This window comes from Vigna unguiculata, chromosome 9 (genome assembly GCF_037176805.1).
Source record: "Vigna unguiculata cultivar grain cowpea cultivar isolate G323 ecotype 2 chromosome 9, ASM3717680v1, whole genome shotgun sequence".
Classification (NCBI taxonomy): Eukaryota; Viridiplantae; Streptophyta; class Magnoliopsida; order Fabales; family Fabaceae; genus Vigna; species Vigna unguiculata.
Window position 1 is genome coordinate 12,163,508 of NC_140800.1, and position 21,963 is coordinate 12,185,470.

General features: G+C 34.6%; 1 protein-coding gene across 1 annotated transcript; it reads left to right on the plus strand.

Moving 5' to 3' along the window:
* Positions 1–1,675: 1,675 nt before the first annotated feature.
* Positions 1,676–7,266, plus strand: LOC114162596 (protein neprosin-like). Its single transcript, XM_028046533.2, has 7 exons — positions 1,676–2,230; positions 2,329–2,415; positions 2,560–2,775; positions 3,359–3,523; positions 3,712–3,765; positions 4,525–4,671; positions 6,744–7,266. Exons 1-7 carry the CDS (start codon positions 1,868–1,870, stop codon positions 7,119–7,121), a joined length of 1,410 nt encoding a protein of 469 aa, XP_027902334.1. The 5' UTR covers positions 1,676–1,867; the 3' UTR covers positions 7,122–7,266.
* Positions 7,267–21,963: the final 14,697 nt, after the last annotated feature.

Here is a 21,963-nt window from a genome sequence, read left to right on the forward strand (position 1 = left end):
CTTTAAAAAGTTCTAATGTTGTCTTAAATAGTTGATTCTGTCAAACTTAAATATTCTGTACTTACAGGCACAGAAACTATTTAAATGTTATTTCATTCTCAACTAATATGTTACTAAATCATACCTATTTTGAAATAAAATACTTTTTTTTATCTGTATCTCAACTTAAAATGAACCTAAATTTCTAATTAAAAAATAAATAAAAATACCGAACTACTCCTTATAAATTTATGTATAAAAGTTTTAAATTATATATATATATATATATATATATATATATATATATATATATATATATATATATTACTTACATTTCAAGAATTCATAAATCAAAATATTTCTTATACACATTCAGAGGGCGAGTAGAAAAAAATTGTGGGATCATGTGCAAAGAATTAAAACATGATATTGTGGAAGTGAAAAATTAGATTCATTTAAAAATTTTCATCTAAACTATTTAATTCCACTTGAAATCATCAATACAAATATGTTTCACAAGTTCAATTAAGATAGAATAATAATTCTAGCTATAAATTAAACAAGGATCCTACCAAGACATATAAATTATTTTACTTTAAAATATTATAAATTACTTCTTTTTATCAAACATGCTTATTTTACTCAAGCAAGATATTTTGCTAGTAAAATGAGCTTTTAATTAATTTAAAAGCTCTACCCACTCACTAAATATTTTATTTAGTTTTCAAAAATAATGAAATGAGTGTCTTAATAATTCTTTTGAATGATTTCATCAACTAATTATTTTTAAAAATGATTCAATTGATCTTTTATTAAATATTATTTTTCTATCAAATCAATCATTTAAAAATATAAAATTTTTTCGGTATTTTAATAATTCTACGTATTAAAAACTAATTTATTACAATCTTCTCCTTCAATATCTTAACATATCTTTCAATAATAAAATCGTAATAAAGTCAAATTTCAAAATCAATAATAACTTATATATAATTCATTCTAATAATACTGTCTCATTTACAAAATGAAAATAATATCTCACTTATTATTGAGACTGTTTTGTTTTAATTCTCCACAAAGATTAACATGATGTATAAATTTTTCAAGACTAATGCAATGAGTACTACTACTTTTTTTAAAAGAAATAATGTAGCTAAGAGAATATCAATAAAAGGAGTTTATTTTCTTTAAAATACACACAAATAAAAAAAAATTAAACCATTGACATTATTTTAAGGAGAAAAACTAATTTTTGAATTACGTTATACTCTGTTATTACAAAAGGGTTTCATTTTAAAACTATATGGTTTTATCTTGATATTTTTTTAATCCACCCATAAATGAAACGAATGCAATGCAACACTCGAGGATAATAATTTTGTTAAATGAATCACAACTCTAGATTTCAGAAAATAAAGAACCATTATTTTTTTAACATAATTTATTTTCATTACAATGATATTGTACACCAAATATGTTGCAGAACACCAAGAACAAAACTACAAAAAAATCAGTTCTTAGGTGGACTTTGAAGTCAAGAAGGTAAAAAAAAAATACATGTGTTCAACTTCAACACAAAGTAAATCTAAATTGTAAAATTGTACTTTATTTATTTCTAATTCTACATGTATGGTGTGGAGAAGAAGATCAAAGATGAAAGTACAACCCCACCATAGGTATCTATATTATAAACAGGTTTCTGAATGTTTATGGTGTGGCCATGGAGGCATAAATTTGGTTCAGAAAACTACACTTTCTTTCTTTTTCTCTCTCTCTCTCTCTGCAGGACCAGCTGTGGAAGTAGTTATAAACAACTTGAAAAGGAGAAGGCAGTGAACAAACTTTGAGTTCTTCTCAGAAGTTTCTTCAATCACAATTGTGCGTAGTTATGGGAATGAAAAGATATTCAGAACATAGCAATGATCCATTTTTTGTTGCAGCTCACAACAACAGAAGAAGACAACAACAGCAATGCACACAACCAGACAATAATGGTGTCCCAGAAGAGACATGTGCACAACAAAACCATTCTCCAAAATTGGCTTCTTTCACTTCCCAAAATGTTCCACTTCTCACAACTATACCTTCTTTTGTTGCCTTGCTGCTCCTCGTTTCTTCAATTGCCCCAGCAATGTGCCACTCTCTGCAGGGTAACCACACTTTTTTTAGGCCACACCATGAGCTCCTCAACTTGAGAAGAGTCAGGGCTCACTTGAACAAGATTAACAAGCCCCCTGTCAAGACAATTCAGGCATGTTCCTTTTTTGATCCAGACACTGTTGTTTTCCTTTTTGATTCTCTGGTTTAACATGATGTTTTTGGGGTTTTGATTTTGTTATTTTGTTGCAGAGTCCAGATGGTGATTTGATTGATTGTGTGTTATCTCACCTGCAACCAGCTTTTGACCATCCTATGCTTAGAAATCACACAGCATTGGTAATTTCTCAATTGGATTGTTTTGTACATAACAACAATTAACTCTGATTAATTCAACTGCATGTTCTTGAATTCAATACCACTTTGAACAAAGCATGGTTTAAATGATTGAAAGTTTGAAGTTTTAGACATTGAATTTTGCAGGATCCACCAGAGAGGCCAAGGGGAAAAAACCAGACCAAAGTAGATAGGGAAAATGAGAGCTTTCAGGTGTGGAGTGATTCTGGTGAAACATGCCCAGAAGGAACTGTACCAATCAGAAGAACAACAGAGGAGGATATTCTGAGAGCAAGTTCTATCCGAAGATTTGGAAGAAAACCAAGAACTGTACGGAGAGACTCATCTGGCAGTGGTCATGAGGTTTGTGATTTGACCAAAAAAACACTGACATTTCCACTAACCAACAACGTTTGACACAGTAGTTTTTCCACTGTTCCTGTTTATCTCTCGTAAAAACCAAACCTTTATCCAAATAGTTTCTGTAATAAAAGTTTATGCAAATCATGTATATGAAATGAATCTCTAATCCTAATTAGACAAAATGCAGTCTTTTACTTTCAAAAGGGAATCTTTTTTTTCTTCTTTTTCATATCCTGTTTCAGAGTGCATTCATTGATGAATAGGGTTCTTTCATTTCCCGCTATTTTCCACCTCATAAAGAAAAAGAGAGACACTGCTTTTCCGTATTTGTCTACAGTTTGAACATGAGTTCCAAAAACAGCAGAGAACAGACAGTGAATGGACACCACTAGTAAAAGTTTGCCTCTTGCTTGCACCAAAAAGTAAAATCAAAATCATGACTTTGAAGAAGAGCCTCTCCTTGTTTCTTTCTTGGTTATTGGATACCAAGAATTTACCTTTCTCAACCGAAATTAACTAAAAAAAATGCCCTTTTGTTTGAAGCACTTGTTCATCGACATGAACCTTGATTTTTGAATTGCAGCATGCTGTTGTTTTTGTAAATGGTGAACAATACTATGGAGCAAGGGCAAGCATAAACGTGTGGGCACCAAGTGTGAGTGATGAATTTGAATTCAGCTTATCACAAATGTGGGTTATTGCTGGGTCCTTTGGTAAAGATCTGAACACCATAGAAGCTGGTTGGCAGGTATGTCCCCACTCTCTTAAATTATCGCTATCATCACCAAATATCTTACTTCTTCTCATGCACTATTTTTCAATCTTCTTTCTTTTCTTGAATAATAATTATAGCAAATGCATGCTTTTTTACTGTAATTACTTTAGGCTAGTAAGTAACAGGAATCCATGGTTTTCCTTTTCTTGATCTTGCTTCAGGTGAGTCCCCAACTGTATGGAGACAACTATCCAAGGTTCTTCACTTATTGGACAGTGAGTATCACACATTTAGATACCTAGATTTTATGAATTTTAACTCTAAGCTGAAATTTTGGTGATGTTATTTTGTTTAGTGTTCAAATTATATATGTTTTAAATGATTGAATACGAGTTTAGATATGATTTCAGGAGCTGAAATTAAAATTTGTCCATTTTTCCTAAATTTTGAATACATTTTAATTTTCAAATTTTAAAAATAAATGAAAATAATATTTTTATTTTAAATTTATCTATGTTAATTTTTCTGAACTTATTAAATAATATTTTATATTAATATTTGAGTTGAAATATATCAGGATGAATAAATAATTTAAATATTATCGTAAAATGTATTTGACAAATAAAAAATATTTAATGAAAAATGATAGTTTGACAAAGTTTTATTTAATAAATTTTGACAAACAATCAATTTTGATAAAATATATTCCAAAATTTAATTATTTTATTTTTCTAACTTTCATAAAAAATTAAAAAATTAATCTATTTAGTAATTTTGTCAACAAAATAATTGTCAAAAAATTATTAATATAACTAGGTAAAGAAATATTCATTCACTTTTTAAATTTAAAACTAAACTATATTAAAATTTAAGAAAAATGTACAAATTTTAATTTCGAATGGTAAAATCATATTTAACTCTATATTAAATTAAAGATTCATCAAAATAACATTAACAAAAATTCAAGATAGAATATGAAATTTGTTTTTGTTGTTTTTACCTTGTAGCTCACTGATATACATGTTGTGTAACAGACAGATGCATATCAAACAACTGGGTGTTACAATTTACTCTGTTCAGGCTTCATTCAAACCAACAATAGGGTAGCAATAGGAGCAGCAATCTCTCCAAGATCTGCTTACAACAGAAGACAGTTTGATATTAGCTTAATGATTTGGAAGGTCAGTGTTTCTTTTCTTTTGTCTTTCAACTAATCAATGTTTACTTTCTTATCTATATTCATCACTTTAATACTTTAATTAATGCATTTTAGTCAAACTCAAACACTAACTTAATGAATCTTTTTAGTATTATTTACAAGAAATTATAACACTTTAAGATGAAATTGATGGGTTACTCTATTCTTCTATTCAATTCAACAACAACTAAGGACAAAAAAGCAATAATCTCTTTTCTTTGCTTAACTCACAAGGTTTACTTGATTTATTATTTGAAATTTGCTTCTTCTTTTTTTCTTACCAACATATCTTAGGTAGCTTATTTAAATAACTCCAATTAGGAATCATAATACGGTCAAGCAATAACACATTGTTCTATTTTATTTCCAAACAGTAATTTATATTTTATTTTATTATATTTACACAAATAATATATTTTTATTGTGTTAGTCCAGAATTTGATTATTAAGAAATTAAATTTTAAACATATTTTTGGTATATCTGATAAAAAAAATCAAAAACATATGAATAAAAAAAAGTTCAGAATTTCGTTTTCTAAAAACTCAATTCTGAACTAGTACACTAAAAAATTGTTATTTACCTGAATAAAATATATAATGTACCATCTTAAAAAAAAGGGAGGGGACAGTGGCATTTGTGTGAAAATTTTTGTTTAATTGATTTAGTTTTTTGTATTTTTTTTTTCCCTTTTGAGTTTGTGTAAATGTGATTGTTATTGTTATTTAAAATGGAAGATTCCATTAGTTACTTAGATGGGGGTGGACTTTATCTATGTCTTTTCCTTTCCTTTTATAAAGTTATGTATCTCATGCCTAATTTGCTTTTATTGTGGTCTTACCCAACAAACAAAAGCTACACACTTTACCATGATGCTTCTTTTTCTGGTTTCTACTTTTATCCAATAATGTCAATAATTATAAACTACAATACTTTAACCTATGACATATAGAGTTTTCGTCAATGTGTTGCTCCTAAGGGAGCACTAATGGTTACTTAAAGCTATAGATATTGTATAACAAAAAGAATAAATTAGGGTTGCCATATTTTTTTAAAATGAAAAATATTGTTATTTTATTGAAATATATTATGTATCATGATTTATATATTAAACCAATTTATTTAAAGATTAAAATCAGTTTTTGTGAGTGGGACTTAACTTGTAAAGTTTTGGATTTAAATTACTTTTTAATATATTTTTATTTCTTTAATCAAACCGAAGTCTCCATTCGAATTGGCAGGATCGTGCATTTGTACACCCCTAATTTAAAATTACTATTGCTTATTCTAAGTTGAAAGCTAAAGATGAAAAAACATTTCAATTAAACATATAACAACTGCTTAAAGTAAAATGAAATTTGGAGAAAATACTTTTTAATTTTGAAAAATATATGCTTTTAGAGATCTATGTTGTTTTAGTTTTGTTGTGGTTTAGCTACCCGACAAAGATATTTTTATCACTTCCCATGTAAAAAGCAAGGAAGGATCCAAATTAAAGTAACACTGCCCCGATGGGAAATTGCTTCCTTAAGATTCTTCCACTTTTTCTTTTCTATTTTGATTCTCTTCTCTCTAAATGTACCCTCCAAAGTTATTTGAAAGCTTTTCAATTCATTTATTGAAAGTTAGACACAAATTAGGCACTCTTTCCATTAATAAAAAAAAAACTTTGTTATTTATTTTAACTAATCTTTTTTTTAAAAATGAATTTTAAGTTTAATTAAATCTTATAAAATTAATTTGCAAACTAAAATTCGTATTTATAGAAAGAAAAAAATAATTAGAATATTTGTCCTCTTATTGATTAGAAATGAGTATAAATAATCAAGTCGTTGGATTATATTGAACTCTCTAATTTATGTACAACATAATTAGTAAAAATTAATTATCTAATTACAGAAAATCAATTAATTTTATTATAAGAGAATGGTTTAATAACATGCAATCAATTAAATTAATTACATGATAATAATTTGTATTCTATTATATTCTGTAAATTTGTTTTATCTTTAGTCGATATTTTCAACTTTGATAGCTGAAAGGGTTTGTGTGTATAGGATCCAAAGCATGGACATTGGTGGTTGGAGTTTGGATCAGGAGTACTAGTGGGGTATTGGCCAGCAAACATGTTCAGTCACTTGAGGAGTCATGCAAGTATGGTGCAGTTCGGAGGAGAAATAGTGAACAGTCGTTCAAGGGGTTACCACACTGCCACACAAATGGGGAGTGGCCATTTTGCCGAAGAAGGGTTCAGAAAATCAGCATATTTTAGAAACTTGCAAGTCGTTGATTGGGACAATAGCTTGCTTCCTCTTAGAAACATTCATCATTTGGCTGATCATTCCAATTGCTACAACATTAGGCAAGGAACCAGCAATGTTTGGGGAACTTACTTTTACTATGGAGGTCCTGGAAGAAATGTCAGATGCCCATGAACAAAAAAGATAAAATAGCATCCAATATAGATTAGACTTTTCTCTCTCATGTCTATGTCTATCTTGTTCCATTTTTCTTATATTGGATTATTGATTTGTTCCTTATATATATAAAAATATCGGTGTTTACTGTTTTGGGTCTATACATCAAAATTGTATAAATTTTTTTTATGGGTTTCTTCAAAGAAATTTATAAGGAAAATTATGTGTGATCAAAGTCAAACTCACTTTAAGAGTTTAGTATTAAAATCGGGGAGTATTGTTGACGATTAAGATAGTTATATCTTTTTCCTATTTTATATTCAAATGCAAGATAAAGGTGGTGTAGTGCGTGTATGTAGGAAGAAGATAAACTTACGTACTTTAGCAACTTTACATTTAGATTAGACATTCAAAATGTGGTTAGTTTCAAAATATCATTTTGGTTACATCCTTCAATGCCTTGCATGCATTTTGGGTAGCATAGATGACATGTGGTGGAAGTGTGGAGTAGTTTACTGTGGATACTTCCATCATTTGTAGCATTGCATGTGGTGGAACAGAAAAAACGATGAGCATCTCCAAGACTTGCAAATGAAGCTTCCGTGCTTTGTTTTTCGAATTTCAAACCCTAAAATCTAAAGGAATGAAAAAAAATATATACTCTCTGCATTGCACATGCTACTTTGGTATTTATTATTATTATTATTATTATTATTATTATTATTATTAGTAGTAGTAGTAATCACTAACACAAAAAGTGCCTATAACGTATGTTATTTTTAGCTTTTGATGTCTGCAAAAATATCGACGTCATATATGGTGACGTTAAAATTAACGTCTGAAAAAAAAATTGATGTTAGCTAACGTCGGAAAATAGGAGCCCAACGTCCCTTTACGTCTGTTTGATCCGCACTCGACGTTCAACTCGCTCCAACAAGAGGGAAAAAAAATACTCAAATTGACGTTTGTCCTTGCACTGACAAACATCAAGGGATGTCGGGCAGTGCTACAGCCGACGTCCCTTGACATCTATCAGTGCAAGGACAGACGTCAATTTTAACAGTTTTTTTTTTTTAAATCTTGGTTGTATTTACATATTCCCACTCCTGAAAAACAGAAAATTCCTAGAACATAGTTAATATTATATTCCAGCAACGTGGTAATTTTAACTCATAATTGTAAAGTGTTCTAAACTTTTACAATTACCACAAAACTAAAACTTTCATCAAGAAATGGTTCTACAAAGATTTTAAAATAAAATTCTAATGTTCTAGGGCCTAACTCCATTGTTCCAATAAATATGTTGTCCACTCCTGTCTCAGTGTTTGGATAGTGTCTTCCGATAAAGGTGATGAATTCTTGAAGCGCTGAAAAGATAATACAAATTCATTATGCATGAATATGATTGTTTGAAGTTTGATATGATTTATAATATCTTAAAGTCAGATACCCCATTTTCATACTCTTCACTGATACGACGTTCATTCATCCAGCTTCGATCCATACTATTTTCATAAAAAACTTCATCAATCTCAAATTTTTAATTCTCACAAGGTAAGGCCCAACCCATTCGAAAATTTTTTTTTCATACTTTTCTAACACTATATGAAGAAGTCAAACATCATAAATGACAAAATTTTGAGAGCATTTCGCATTGGTCTCTGAAGTACATGAAATGAAAGAGATCTGTAAAACCCTTTTTTTTTATCCTAAAATTTAAAGGGGCCTAGCCCTATCTGTTGGGCCTAAGGACTGACCCTTAAGGTGTCCAAAGCCCCTAAGGCAGCCTAACTCCTCTCTTTTCTGCCATTCTAAGTTTGTTTTTGTGGTTTCTGTTAGGGTTCACCAGTAACCCTATTATTCTCTCTGTTTCGAGGGCTCGCCTAAGCGAACGTCACTCGCTTGAGCGAGAGCAGTCTCGCCTAAGCGAGTTGGGCTAGCTTGAGCGAGACATCGACGTGCTCCCTGTTGTAGTCTCGCCTAAGCGAGAGTAGGTAGCTTGAGCGAGGGGTTTCTCTCGCCTGAGCGAGGACTCTTTAGCTTGAGCGAGATTTGCCATTTCTAAGTGTGTGTGTGCGTGTATATATATATATATATATATATATATATATATATATATATATATATATATATATATATATATATATATATATATATATATATATATATATATATATATATATATGTCTCACAGGATTGGTTGAGGTACGCTTAAGACAGTTCAAGCCATGATGCTAAATGTACTGTATATGTTATATTGGGACTGGAAGTTGATGTGTTTAGCACGAGCTTGGTGTGATATATGCTTGATTGGTTTGGTAAATATATATACATATTGGCATGAGATTGATGTGTATGAGAACTCTAAGAGTGGTTGGTGAAACTTGGGTAAAGTGCGGGTAGGACGTAATCCCATGACCTTCATAGGGAGTGTTCATAGTGGTGCCTCACCTAATGGACGTAATCCCGTGGACCCTCCTAGGGGGGAGTTCATGGTGGTGCCTCAGCGACATGACGTAATTCTACGAGAGTATGTGGTGGTCCCTCAAGGCCAGGACGTAATTCCACGAAGGCCTCGTGGTGATGCCTCATGTAAGGATGTAATTCCGCGGAGGCCTCGTGGTGATGCCTCACTGCTAGGACGTAATTCCACAGTTTGGTGGTGGTACCTCATCGTATGTATCCGGATAGTCAAGTCTTGGTGTCTTATGTAGTTTAGTACTTCTTGTTGGATGTATGTTAATTATGCTTGACTATGAACTCGTATGTTGAGTATTATGATATAAGAACCTTTCTACACTAGCTTACCCTTTGCTTGTTTATATGATTGTGTGTGGTTTACTCCATTGCGATGATCATCAATCTTATTGATGTGAGCAGACGTGGGAGCCCTTGGCAGTGGTAATGACAATAGGGACGCTGCAGCTTGATGGTTATGGACGGGCATTGGGCTCACTTTGGGAGCGCACAGCTATTGGAGTTTTAGTAGTTTAAGTTTCTTTCGCCCTTGACGAGACTTTGTACCTTGTTTTAGGCCATGTGGAGCCTCTTTCTTTTGTTATGAATATGTTTGGGGTACTGTGTACTTCATATCCCATTTTTCGTACTCTCTGGATATTTATGTATGGGGCGTTTTACTAAATTGGATTTATCTATTTAATTGGGACGTTACATTTATGGTATCAGAGCAATTCGTCCTTAGGATGACCTGAGGTTGTGGGTTTGTCATGCCTCGCGGGCGTAAGGTTTTAAGTCTAGTCGAGTTTATCAGTAAAACTAAAGGTTTTAAGAACAGAAGACGTCTTGATAAAGTGATGAGGGTGCAACTTATGACTAGATCAAAGGTTGTTTTTCCTTTCTTAATTCTAATGGTTTGGGGAAGTAAGGGTGACAAACAAAGGTTTGGTTGTCTGTAGATGATGGAGTGTTGCCTTGTATGTTTTAGTTTGTCTTGTTACGTCTCTGTGTTTCATGTCTTGTGTCTGTAGCGATGAGGGAATGCAGATTCAAGCTCAACTTGATCTACTCACCCTTACCAGGATTGGTAGGACCTATGAGAAAATCCCTTGTCTCAAAGGTGCGAAAATGTAGAGGGTTGTATATCGATAGATGATGAAAGTTAAGTCTTGGTTTAGAGGGCTGAGGAATGATGTTAAAAGTTAAGAAGATATGCTTTGGTTTGAGAGAGATACATGATCAAGTTCTAAGATCGTATACCACAAGTTTTACAAGAAAAGTTGAGTTCAGAGATTAGTATATGAGAAAATATTAGTGCGTGCTCATGCAGCAAGGTTTGAGAAATCAACTTGTTTTTACATCTTGACAATGTCTAAGATTCAAAGTGGAACAATGTGGGAGGTTTAAGGCTAAGGGTGGAGGCCATGAAGTGTATAGGGAAAGCAGACGTGTAGTTGGAAGCTTATGGGAGGCAAAGCTTTGAAGATCAGTCAAGTATGATGATGTGATAGGAAAAGGAAGTATATTAGGAGTTATATACCAAACCTTCAATAAGGAGTAGTCGGGTCTTCTCAGTGGTAGTAGTTACCCAAGTTGGGAGGAGGAGGGATGTTCTAAGTAAAACGGACAACAAAAGATGAAGGTTTGACATTGGATATGAGATGGACGATTTCAAACATCAGAAGGAGAAGCACATAGTTAAGTTTGTTCTTGTAGGGAAGGACAATTAGTAATGTCACAACAAGGAAAGAGGAAAGCAAACAAAAGTTTTGAGTAGTTATGAGAATGTTGCGATGATTGGCACTAAAGTGGCCAGCTCGGGTGATCTAAATTAAAAGATACATGTTACAAAAGGTGATGATTGGATTATGGGTTTTGGCTTCGCTTAGGGTCGTGCACTCTTTAATGTCGCCAGTATGGTAAAGAAGTCATGGTTGTCTGCAAGAAGGAGTTTGGTTTAAGATAGTGGTTTTTGCTACAGTAGCGGCCAAGTGAAGATTCGCTCGAGTGTGTGGCGCCTTCGTGGTGATCAAAGTATTTAAATTCAAACCCAATTTGAATTGTTTCCTTTACAAGGTTGGGACATAGTCTCAAGGGTGAATTGATTGTTTTCTCAATCTCATTCTAATGACTTGGGACAACTAACGAGGTGGTGTACCTTGATTAAAAAGGGATAAGTCAGTGATTGTGTATGAAGTACAAATCAAGCTAAATAGTGGGGGCGGAATGCCACGTGAATTAGAGCCACCTGACAGAGGAAAGTGAATAATAGACGCAAAGGATCTCAGTAGTAGAAGAGTTTGTAGACGTGTTCTAAAGCAAGTATTAGAATTTTAACCTTGGTGTGGTGGAGTTCACTTTTACATTGGTGTCTGAAGGAAGACTTGTGCCGATAGTTCCTAATTGGATGGTTCCTACTGAGAATTTGAAGTAAATACGGAAGTGGGGGAGAGGTTGGAGAAGTAGTGGCTTATAATAAGTATAACCACAAGGATGACTGCAAGTTTGATGAATCTTAAAGGAGAGGTAGTGGGAGGATAAACTGTTCAAGGGTAAACGTTGGATAAGGGATGATAGACTTTTTGGCCTATGGTTTTAAAGGGTGGAAACATGATGAAGGTAAGGAATTTAAAACAGGTTAGCAGTATCATCAAGGTTTAGCGGCGAGTTTTCCAAGTTTGAAGAGAGTCTTTAGAATGTCCGAGAGGAGTATTGACAAAGGTTGGAGTGACTAGTAAGACATATGGTTTAAAAAGGGTGGATGCGATGTTGAGGAAATAAGATGTTAAGGCTATAAACAGGGGAGTCCAAAGGATTTTGCAAGTTTCATAGAAGTTTTGGAGGAAGGTTTCTCAATGATGATTGATTCCTTGTCACGGCAGACATGAAAGGAGCATCATTTCGAGTAAACAAATAAGTGACTTTTTTTGTTGGTCAGAGGAGCGCAGTGGGATGATGACAAGTGATACTTATGAAGGGTAAGAGGTACGTGAAAAGAACTATCTTACTCACGACCTAGAGGATTACTATGACAACTAGTTCTCTTTAAACAACAAAAGTGTCGCTCTTATGAGAATCAATTAAGGATGTTCAGGGATCGTTTAGAGTTGGAATTATGGGGTTATTCAGAGAAAGTTGTGCAAGAGAAGTAGGAGATGGTTTGAGTTATGGTTTCAAGTTGGGGTGCCAATTGGGAAGTGAGAAAGTGAGAGTAGATGTTTAGCCAGAAAACGGAATTCGAGATTCGTGATTTGATGAGTTAAGAGTAAGGGTTGGTTGAGAAACATAATTCTTTGGGTTGGGAAGAGAATGTGTGAGGAGATTTCAATAGCCTAGTCATCCGACTGGAACTAGTGAGTCTCTCGACAAGGTTGGGGAAGAAGCAATTCAGAAAAATCTTAGTTGAGAAGTATCTTAGAGTTGATAAGTATAAACAAGCTAGAAACTTCAAGTCAAGGAAAGACATGGTTCTAAGGCTTTTGTGGGAGGATGGTTACAAGTTAGTATATCAGAAAGGAAGGTGAGATGCCGAACTGAATTAGGTGGTTGTAACAAATGAAAGTTTAATTTGGAAATGGAATAACTTGGTTGAGGACCTTGTTACCATTGGTTTGAGTTCGTAAAGGGGACAAGATGTTATGAGTGTCGTCATGGATAAAAGTGACCAAGATTGTTGGTGTGGGGCAGTAGACCAGAAGTCAAGGGTGATCAAGTTAGTGGAGTGATGCTTTAAGGAGGGAACAAGGTGGTGTGAAGTGATAACTAACGTGCTTTAGTTTGAGACTTAAAGTCATATGAGGCCTTGGTAAAAACCTACAAGGGGTAGTGGAGAGCATATGGTTAGTGAGTCAGTAAATCAGATACAAGTTAGTGGGGCAGGTATGGAGGAGCATTCCAGTTTTAAGGTTGGAGGATTAGGAGTGCTTCGAGAGTAGTGACTAAATTAATCTACACAGTTGAACACATATCGTTTAGCATGGAGGCAAAGTTTCTAGTGACTATAGATGTTGGAGTAGTTACATCAGTCGTGCCTGAGTAGTGGTTCTTAGAGGATATAAGGAGAACATAGTTACTTCCTACCTCATCGATGAATTTTCGAGGACGAAAATTTTTGTTGTTGGGGAGAATGTAAAACCCTCTTTTTCTGCCCTAAAATTTAAAGGGGCCTAGCCCTATCTGTTGCGCCTAAGGACTGGTCCTTAGGGTGTCCAAAGCCCCTAAGGCAGCCTAACTGTAACATCCCGTCAGGATATTACAGGTTTATAAATAAAATAAAGAAAAAATAAAATACTCAACGCATTTAATAATACCTCATTTTCCCAAAGCGCGGGAAAATTTAAATTTTATTAAACGATCAAATAAAGTTTATAAATATCCATTACAATACCAAAATCACAAAGTTATAAAATTACCCATCAGGGTTTACAACTGTTTTCAAAAGCAATAAATAACATAAGAGTTTCCCAAGTCGAACCCCTCTCTGCGACTAAGCTGCACTAGAGCCACCTGCATCATCAACATCTGCTCTCGTGTACCGCGTACACGATCATCGCCAAACACACACAGATAGGGTGAGCTTAGCAGATAAATCATATATATATTACAGATATGTACATGTTCATATACACACATATTAACATACATAACTTGAATTTTCCACATTATTCTATCCTTTAATTCCTAGCATCTGACCCCCAATCAAATTATTCGTGTTCTACACCATCTAAGGATTACTTCAAGGTGACTTGCTGCCATACCTATCGGCCACAACCTATAGAGCACGTGCGGGAAAATATGCTACGGATCATACACCGCAACGTCAGGTAGAGTTCCCATATACGAACATAGTCTGTATCGTCCCAAGACTACCAAACTCGTCAGCCAACAGCTGAGGAGGGCAATCTATCTGGACCCATCCGTACTGGCCACAATCAGCACACTCACACCGGCAACACTCGCCAACCCGAGCCACAATTCAAGGGTTCCTCGTGTTCATCCGCCATCCCGAGCCACAACTCAAGAGATGCTATTCCGAGCCACAACTCAAGGAATACCACGTGCTTAACCCCTATCCCGAGCCACAACTCAAGGGATACGTTCCGAGCCACAACTCAAGGAACACCAGCAATCCCACCTTTAAAGCATCACTAGACGCATTGTAGATCATAGATAGACAATCAAAACTCAAAGCTGCCACAGTATAAATCGCCTGGCGGGGGACACGTGCCGCCAGGCGCTGCCAGCTTCCAGACTGCCTGACGGGTGTCACGTACCGCCAAGCGCACAGCGCCTTTAAATTTCTCTCGCAACAGCGACCACCTGGCGAAACTGCCTCTGCCACTAGGCGCACCAAACCTCGAGATCCCTCTGTGATTCTGCTACCGCCTGGCGAAATACCTCTCACCACCGCCAGGCGCTACCTCTTCAGACCCTACCACTGGTTTCACTACCGCCTAGCGGAATACCTCTCACCGCCAAGCGCCTCCCGCTATACAGATCCCCTGTACTATTGCTACCGCCTGGCGGGTTGGACCCCACCGCCAGGCGCCATATAAGAACCTCGTCATGTACTGATTTATCTACACTCCACTCTGCTGTTAGTCTCCATACTTGCATTTGTACTATCCAAAACACTCGTTTTAATTGAATATGACAACACCAAGATTGGTTTATATCAGTATGAGCCCTCTCATCCTATCTTGCCTGTGTATTACAATAACTAAGATTATTTAGAAATTTGCCAACAACCAAATATCACACATATACATTTATTTCCGCAGTCTGACCACAGCCTGGTTAATTCTCCCATTAAGCTCACAGAACGCCCCCCTTATTTTTGGTACCCAATCTGACCAAAAAGCACTCAACCCACTACAGGTATATTTCAGCCCTAAAACTCATCTGTCAAAGTTCTTTTCTCACGGTCCACCCTATAATTACCCCATTTCATTAATCATACTTGAGTCTCCACTCTCCTAATTATGCAATCCATCTCGTAACCAAATTTCTTCCCGCCCAAGCCTATTACACCCACTGCACGAATTTCCCCACATCCAGTCCGAACCAGTCCCACCAAGAACTCTAGCCTGCACCTACTGTAACGCTGCCGCCTGGCGGTAACTGATCCCCCCGCCAGGCGGTGTATCAGACCTGAGAACCATTCTACTCTCATTCACCCCTGCTAATCTTCCCAACCACTACCTATCATCCATCTCCATACAATCTCTCCCATTTCGGCACAACAAATCCAATAATTTCAGCCCTCAAATTCACTACCATTGTACCCCGCAAGGATCACAACTATTACACCCCAAGAGTAACCCACTTTCATCCCCTTGACGTTAAATCACTGTTTCATTCACTTGTACCTACTAATGCGTAAAATGCACACCATACAATATCGAATTCATCTATTATTAACCATAAACAGCTTTCCCACCAATCAGATGTAGCCCAGAATTTCAGAAAACCCCAAAACAGGAAAAATGGCCCCGCGCCGCCTGGCGGTTCACCCAGCCCCGCCAGGCGCTTCATCCGCAAACCCAGAAATTAGTGTAAATCCCAAGCGTCGCCTGGCGGCCGGGAGTGTGCCGCCAGGCGGTTCCCTTCCCAGAACCCCAAAATAGCACATAACAGATGAGTAGCCTGGCGGTGGTTCATCACCCGCCAGGCGGTTTCTGGAAATTTCTCAGAAACACAGTATTTCAATATTACAACAGTATATAGGCACCACAAATTATCATACATCACATCATAATATTGTTTGAAGCAAAAACAGCGGAGTCCAGCTCCCCTAACCTGATTTCCTTTGCTATACTTGAAATCCTCAAGCTTTTTCCTTTGATCACCAATGGCCACCGTGCTCTATTTAGCAATACGGGATGTCCAGTAGGTTTCTGTTAACCTTTCCAATTCCATCCAAAGTTCACATTAGCAAAATAAATATAAGTTTCATTTAGAATTACCAAGGTTTGAACCCATGACCACTTAGTCACCATTTCAAGTGCATAACCAATTCTACTAAGCATGTTTCATGCTAACAATCATAATTCAGACATCATAACATACCAGAACCTGTTTTCATAGATTTAATTAATAAAATAATAACACAAAAGTTAGCATACATAGGACTCGAACCCAAGTCCTCTCACACAATCAAAGTGCTCTCAACCACATGAGCTAGCACTTTTCCACGTCATGCCAACCATAATTTAATGTCATAATTATTTCCCCTCCCGCATTTATTAATTAATTATTTATTCAATTAATTAAATTCTACGAGTCTTACACTAACCCCTCTCTTTTCTGCCATTCTTGCGAAAACAGTACCTTACTCTCTCCCTTTCCCTATCAACAGAAGCTCTACTAGGGTTTGGTTCCCTCTTGTTCGTGCTAGCTCAAAAGCTCACCTCGTCTCACGTAAGTTGGTCCTTTAATCGTACTCCCTCCTTTCAAAGTTTGTTTTTGTGGTTTCTGTTAGGGTTCACCGTGGTAACCCTATTATTCTCTCTGTGCCGCTGTTCGAGCTTGTAACCCTGCTCTTGGAGCTGCTGGGTTCATTGGCTTAAGGTCACAGTTTGTTATTAGCCTCTTTCCAAGTAAGGGAAGCTAGGGCTTTATTGTTTTTAAGTTTTAGATGCATGTTTGGTTGATTCTATGTACTGGATGGTTGATATGTGTTATTAGTTGTGTGAAAATGCGTGGTTTGTACTGCTTTAATGATGTGAATTTGTTTCTGCGCGAGAGAGAGCTCTACTGAACTCACCCAGGCGAGCGGGTTGGTCGCTCAAAATGAAAGCTCTCGCTTAAGCGTGGAGCTATCGCTTGAGCGAGAACAGCAGCAGCTCACTCCCCTCTCTATTTCGAGGGCTCGCCTAAGCGAAGGCCACTCGCCTAAGGGAGTTGGGCTAGCTTGAGCGAGACCTCGACGTGCTTCCTGTTGCAGTCTCGCCCAAGCGAGATTAGGTAGCTTGAGCGAGGGGTTCCTCTCGCCTGAGCGAGGACTCTTTAGCTTGAGCGAGATTTGGCATTTCTAAGTGTGTGTGTGTGTGTGTGTATATATATATATATATATATATATATATATATATATATATATATATATATATATATATATATATATATATATATATGTATGTCTCATAGGATTGGTTGAGGTACGCTTAAGACAGTTCAAGCCATGATGCTAAATGTATTGTATATGTTATATTGGGACGGGAAGTTGATGTGTTTAGCATGGGCTTGGTGTGATATATGCTTGATTGGTTTGGTAAATATATATACATATTGGCATGAGATTGATGTGTATGAGAACTCTAAGAGTGGTTGGTGAAACTTGGGTAAAGTGCGGGTAGGACGTAATCCCATGACCTTCATAGGGAGTGTTCATGGTGGTGCCTCACCTAATGGACGTAATCCCGTGGACCCTCCTATGGGGGGTGTTCATAGTGGTGCCTCAGCGACATGACGTAATTCCACGAGAGTACGTGGTGGTGCCTCAAGGCTAGGATGTAATTCCACGAAGGCCTCGTGGTGGTACCTCATGTAAGGATGTATTTCCGCGAAGGCCTCGTGGTGATGCCTCACTGCTAGGACGTAATTCCACAGTTTGGTGGTGGTGCCTCATCGTATGTATCCGGATAGTCAAGTCTTGGTGTCTTATGTAGTTTAGTACTTCATGTGTGGATGTATGTTTATTATGCTTGACTATGAACTCGTCTGTTGAGTATTATGATATAAGAACCTTTCTGCACTAGCTTACCCTTTGCTTGTTTATATGATTGTGTGTGATTTCCTCCATTGCGATGATCATCAATCTTATTGATGTGAGTAGATCTGGGAGCCCCTGGCAATGGTAATGACAATAGGGACGCTGCAGCTTGATGGTTATGGACGGGCATTGGACTCACTTTGGGGCCCACATCTATTGGAGTTTTAGTAGTTTAAGTTTCTCTCGCCCTTGACGAGACTCTGTACCTTGTTTTAGGCCATGTGAAGCCTCTTTCTTTTGTTATGAATATGTTTGAGGTACTGTGTACTTCATATCCCATTTTTTGTACTCTCTGGATATTTATGTATGTGGCGTTTTATTAAATTGGATTTATCTATTTAATTAGGACGTTACAAAATCAATCATGATCACAATCAAGTATGCATCCAGAGAACAACACAAATTGCCTCAATCGAAATTTTATCAAATTTATGCATAAACTTCAATATACATGTTATAGGCAATTATGAAAAATAATTTTTTCAAACTGTCCAATCGGACAATTCAAGATCTAATACAAACGATTAAAAATTTAATCATTTGTACTATATCTCAAACGAGAACTAAGGTTCGCTCAAAATTGTGAACTAAAATTATAATAAATCTTCACATATAAAATAACAATGCAATAATAATATTAAAAAATAAAAACAAAATTAAAATTATTTTAACATGCAACAGATCTAATTATAAATATAAATTTTATTCAAAATTTATCAACTAAATTTATCAACTATCATAAAATTTTAAATAAAACAAATAAGCCAAAAAAAAATCAACAAAATACATTAAAATCATTTTAACATGCAACAAATCAAAATTGTATTCCAAACATATAAAAATCATAATTTTCGTAATAAAAAAAAAGCACTAAAAACAATATACAAAATAAGAGGAAAATTAAAAACTAACCTCTTGTAGCAAAAACAAGGATGCAGATGAAGGAGGAGGAGGGTGGGTTGTCGGCGAAAAGAATTCATGGTGCGAAGGGGAAGAAAACCCTACATTTATGTGAAATGGAGACCAAAAAGAAATCCAATCGGTTCAAAATGTTTAAATCAGTGCACAAATCAAAACCTAACAAGATTTATGGCGAAAAACCTGCAGAGGTCGCGATGGCCGGCGCAACGTGGTGCTCAGTTCGCGGAGAAGAGAAACAGTGACGTTTCTTGTCGTTGTTGTGCCCTATAAAAGGCGGGACGTCGGGTTTGTAATTACCTGACCTCGAGTGACGTCGGATTAGTTGGGGAACCAACATTGCGTGACGTCGGGCGCGTAAACAACAAACGTCAAGCTAGCGTGACGTCAGGCGCGTGGAGAATAGACGTTAAGGGACGTCGGGGCTTACGTGGACAGACGTCAAAATTGACGTTTTATTTACAAAAATGTCATTGGTCATTTTTTACGTCTGTGTTCCCTTTAGCAGACATTAACTAGATGATGTCATAGACATTTTTGTGTTAGTAAATAATAAAGAAATCATACTTATTTCTTCTACAATTATATTGAATAATACTTGTATTTCTTGTAGTTTTAAAAAATATATTTACTTTATTTTATAATTTTAATAAATCGGTATTTATACCTTATATAATTTTTAAATAAAGATCCATCTCTCTCATATTTTTGAATAAATGATATTCATATAAGATTTTTAATAAAATAACACTCACTTTTCGTATTTTATTTTTAAAAATAAATTGTCTTTATTTATAAGAAAAACTATTTAATTTTATATTTTTCATTTTCATTTTTAATTTTCATATTATTTAGGTTTTAGTCAATATCATATTTTTAAAAAATAATATGTGGAAATTAGTCCTTTAAAAATACCATTGTTTATTTTAGTCCTTTAGAAAATACATTTCCTTAGATAAGAACATTTTTTAGCCTGACTTAATTACCAAATGTCTCTCTTTCTAAACTTGTTTGTATAGTGTTTGCATAGCTATATCTAGAAGTGTAATACTCTTTTCGTTTTTTAAGTATCATTTTACTAAAATAAACAAATGAAACGCATTTTTTCGATGTTAAAACATTAATTAAGCTAAATATGCTAATCTAAAAATAACATATTTTATTCATTTAAAGTAAATAAATTACTTTTTAAAATATATTAACTAACGTCAATAATTGGAAAAAAAAAACTCAATGTCGTAATGTGTATATGCATAATAAATTTTTAACATGTTAAATGTTTAATAATAATGAACTGTCGTCTTTTGAGGAAATATAGGTAGTGAAAAAAAAAAAGGAATGAGTGAGTGTACAATATTAAAATAGAGGAGAACAAAGAAAAAATACTAAAGAGTAAAAAGAAGTTATAAAGATATTTTGTAACTTCTTATCCAATTTGAGTATATCTTTTAAAGTAACTAAGAGGTGTAGTGTGAAGTGTTCATTGGCGAATATGTTTGCTTATATTGTTGGAATGGGGTGGAGGTGGTTGGTTGGAGGAAAGTCTGGTACTTAGTGAATCATATACATGACTTTTTTTTTTCTTTTTCTTACAACATAGAAAATTATTTTTCTTTAAATTTTTTTCAAATGTGAGAGTACAAAAATGTATATTTATCCAAGTCCTTTAATAATGTGTGAGTTAATTTTTGTCCCAATTAAGGATGGTAACGGGTCGGGTCAAATACGGACCCGACTCGCAATAGAAAATTTGTTACTCATCCCATTATTTGCTAGATATACATTTAAAAAATATCCATTGAATTTTTAAATTTTGTGAGTATCATATCCATTAATACTCGTAAATATTAAAAATAAATTTTTAAATTTTTAAAATGAAATCTAAATAAAATTACAAAAAATATAAAAGATATTGTAAATTAAATTAAATATAAGTTAAATTATAATTATAATTATATTTAACCTAATAAAATATAAATTAAATATTTTAATTTCAATTAAATTCAACTTATTAAAATATAAATTAAATTTAACCTATTAAAATATAAATTAAATTTTAATTTTAATTAAATTTAATCTAATAAAATACAAATTAAATTTTAATATTTTGCAAGTAATGGATACTAGCAAGTGTGGGTAATATGATATCCACACTCGATTTATTTATTAGTGAGTATTAAATTATTTGTTACATGTTACTTTACGAGTACCCGTTTGAAGTATCCACTTATTACCCATAGCAGATTTTACCCGTGTTATCATCCCTAGTCCCAATTACCTTCTATTTGTATAAAGGGAGGTATGGCCTTTGTGCAGATTTTTGAAAAAAGTTCATTTTATTGGTCTTGAGGGGTGTGAAAATCATTTGCATGAATGTATTTTGTTAACAAAAGGAGATAAACCGCTTACACATTTAGACCTTTGTAAAAAACTTGATGTGGCTTGGAAGCATTTGGGTCAATGGAAGATAATTTCACTTAACAAATGGTTTTATGAATTTGCTTTTTCTTCTTTAGGAGACATGTAAAGGGTTTTAACAGTTAGAACTTGGATTCTCTTGGCATTCTTGGTGTATTTTCTTGGATAAAAGATTTTATCCTAGCTTCCATGAAACGAAAACTCAATGTTGGGTTCGCATTCATGACCTTACTTTGGAGTATTGGCAGTCAAAAGTGATTTTCTTAATGACACGTGAAATTGATACACATTTATCTT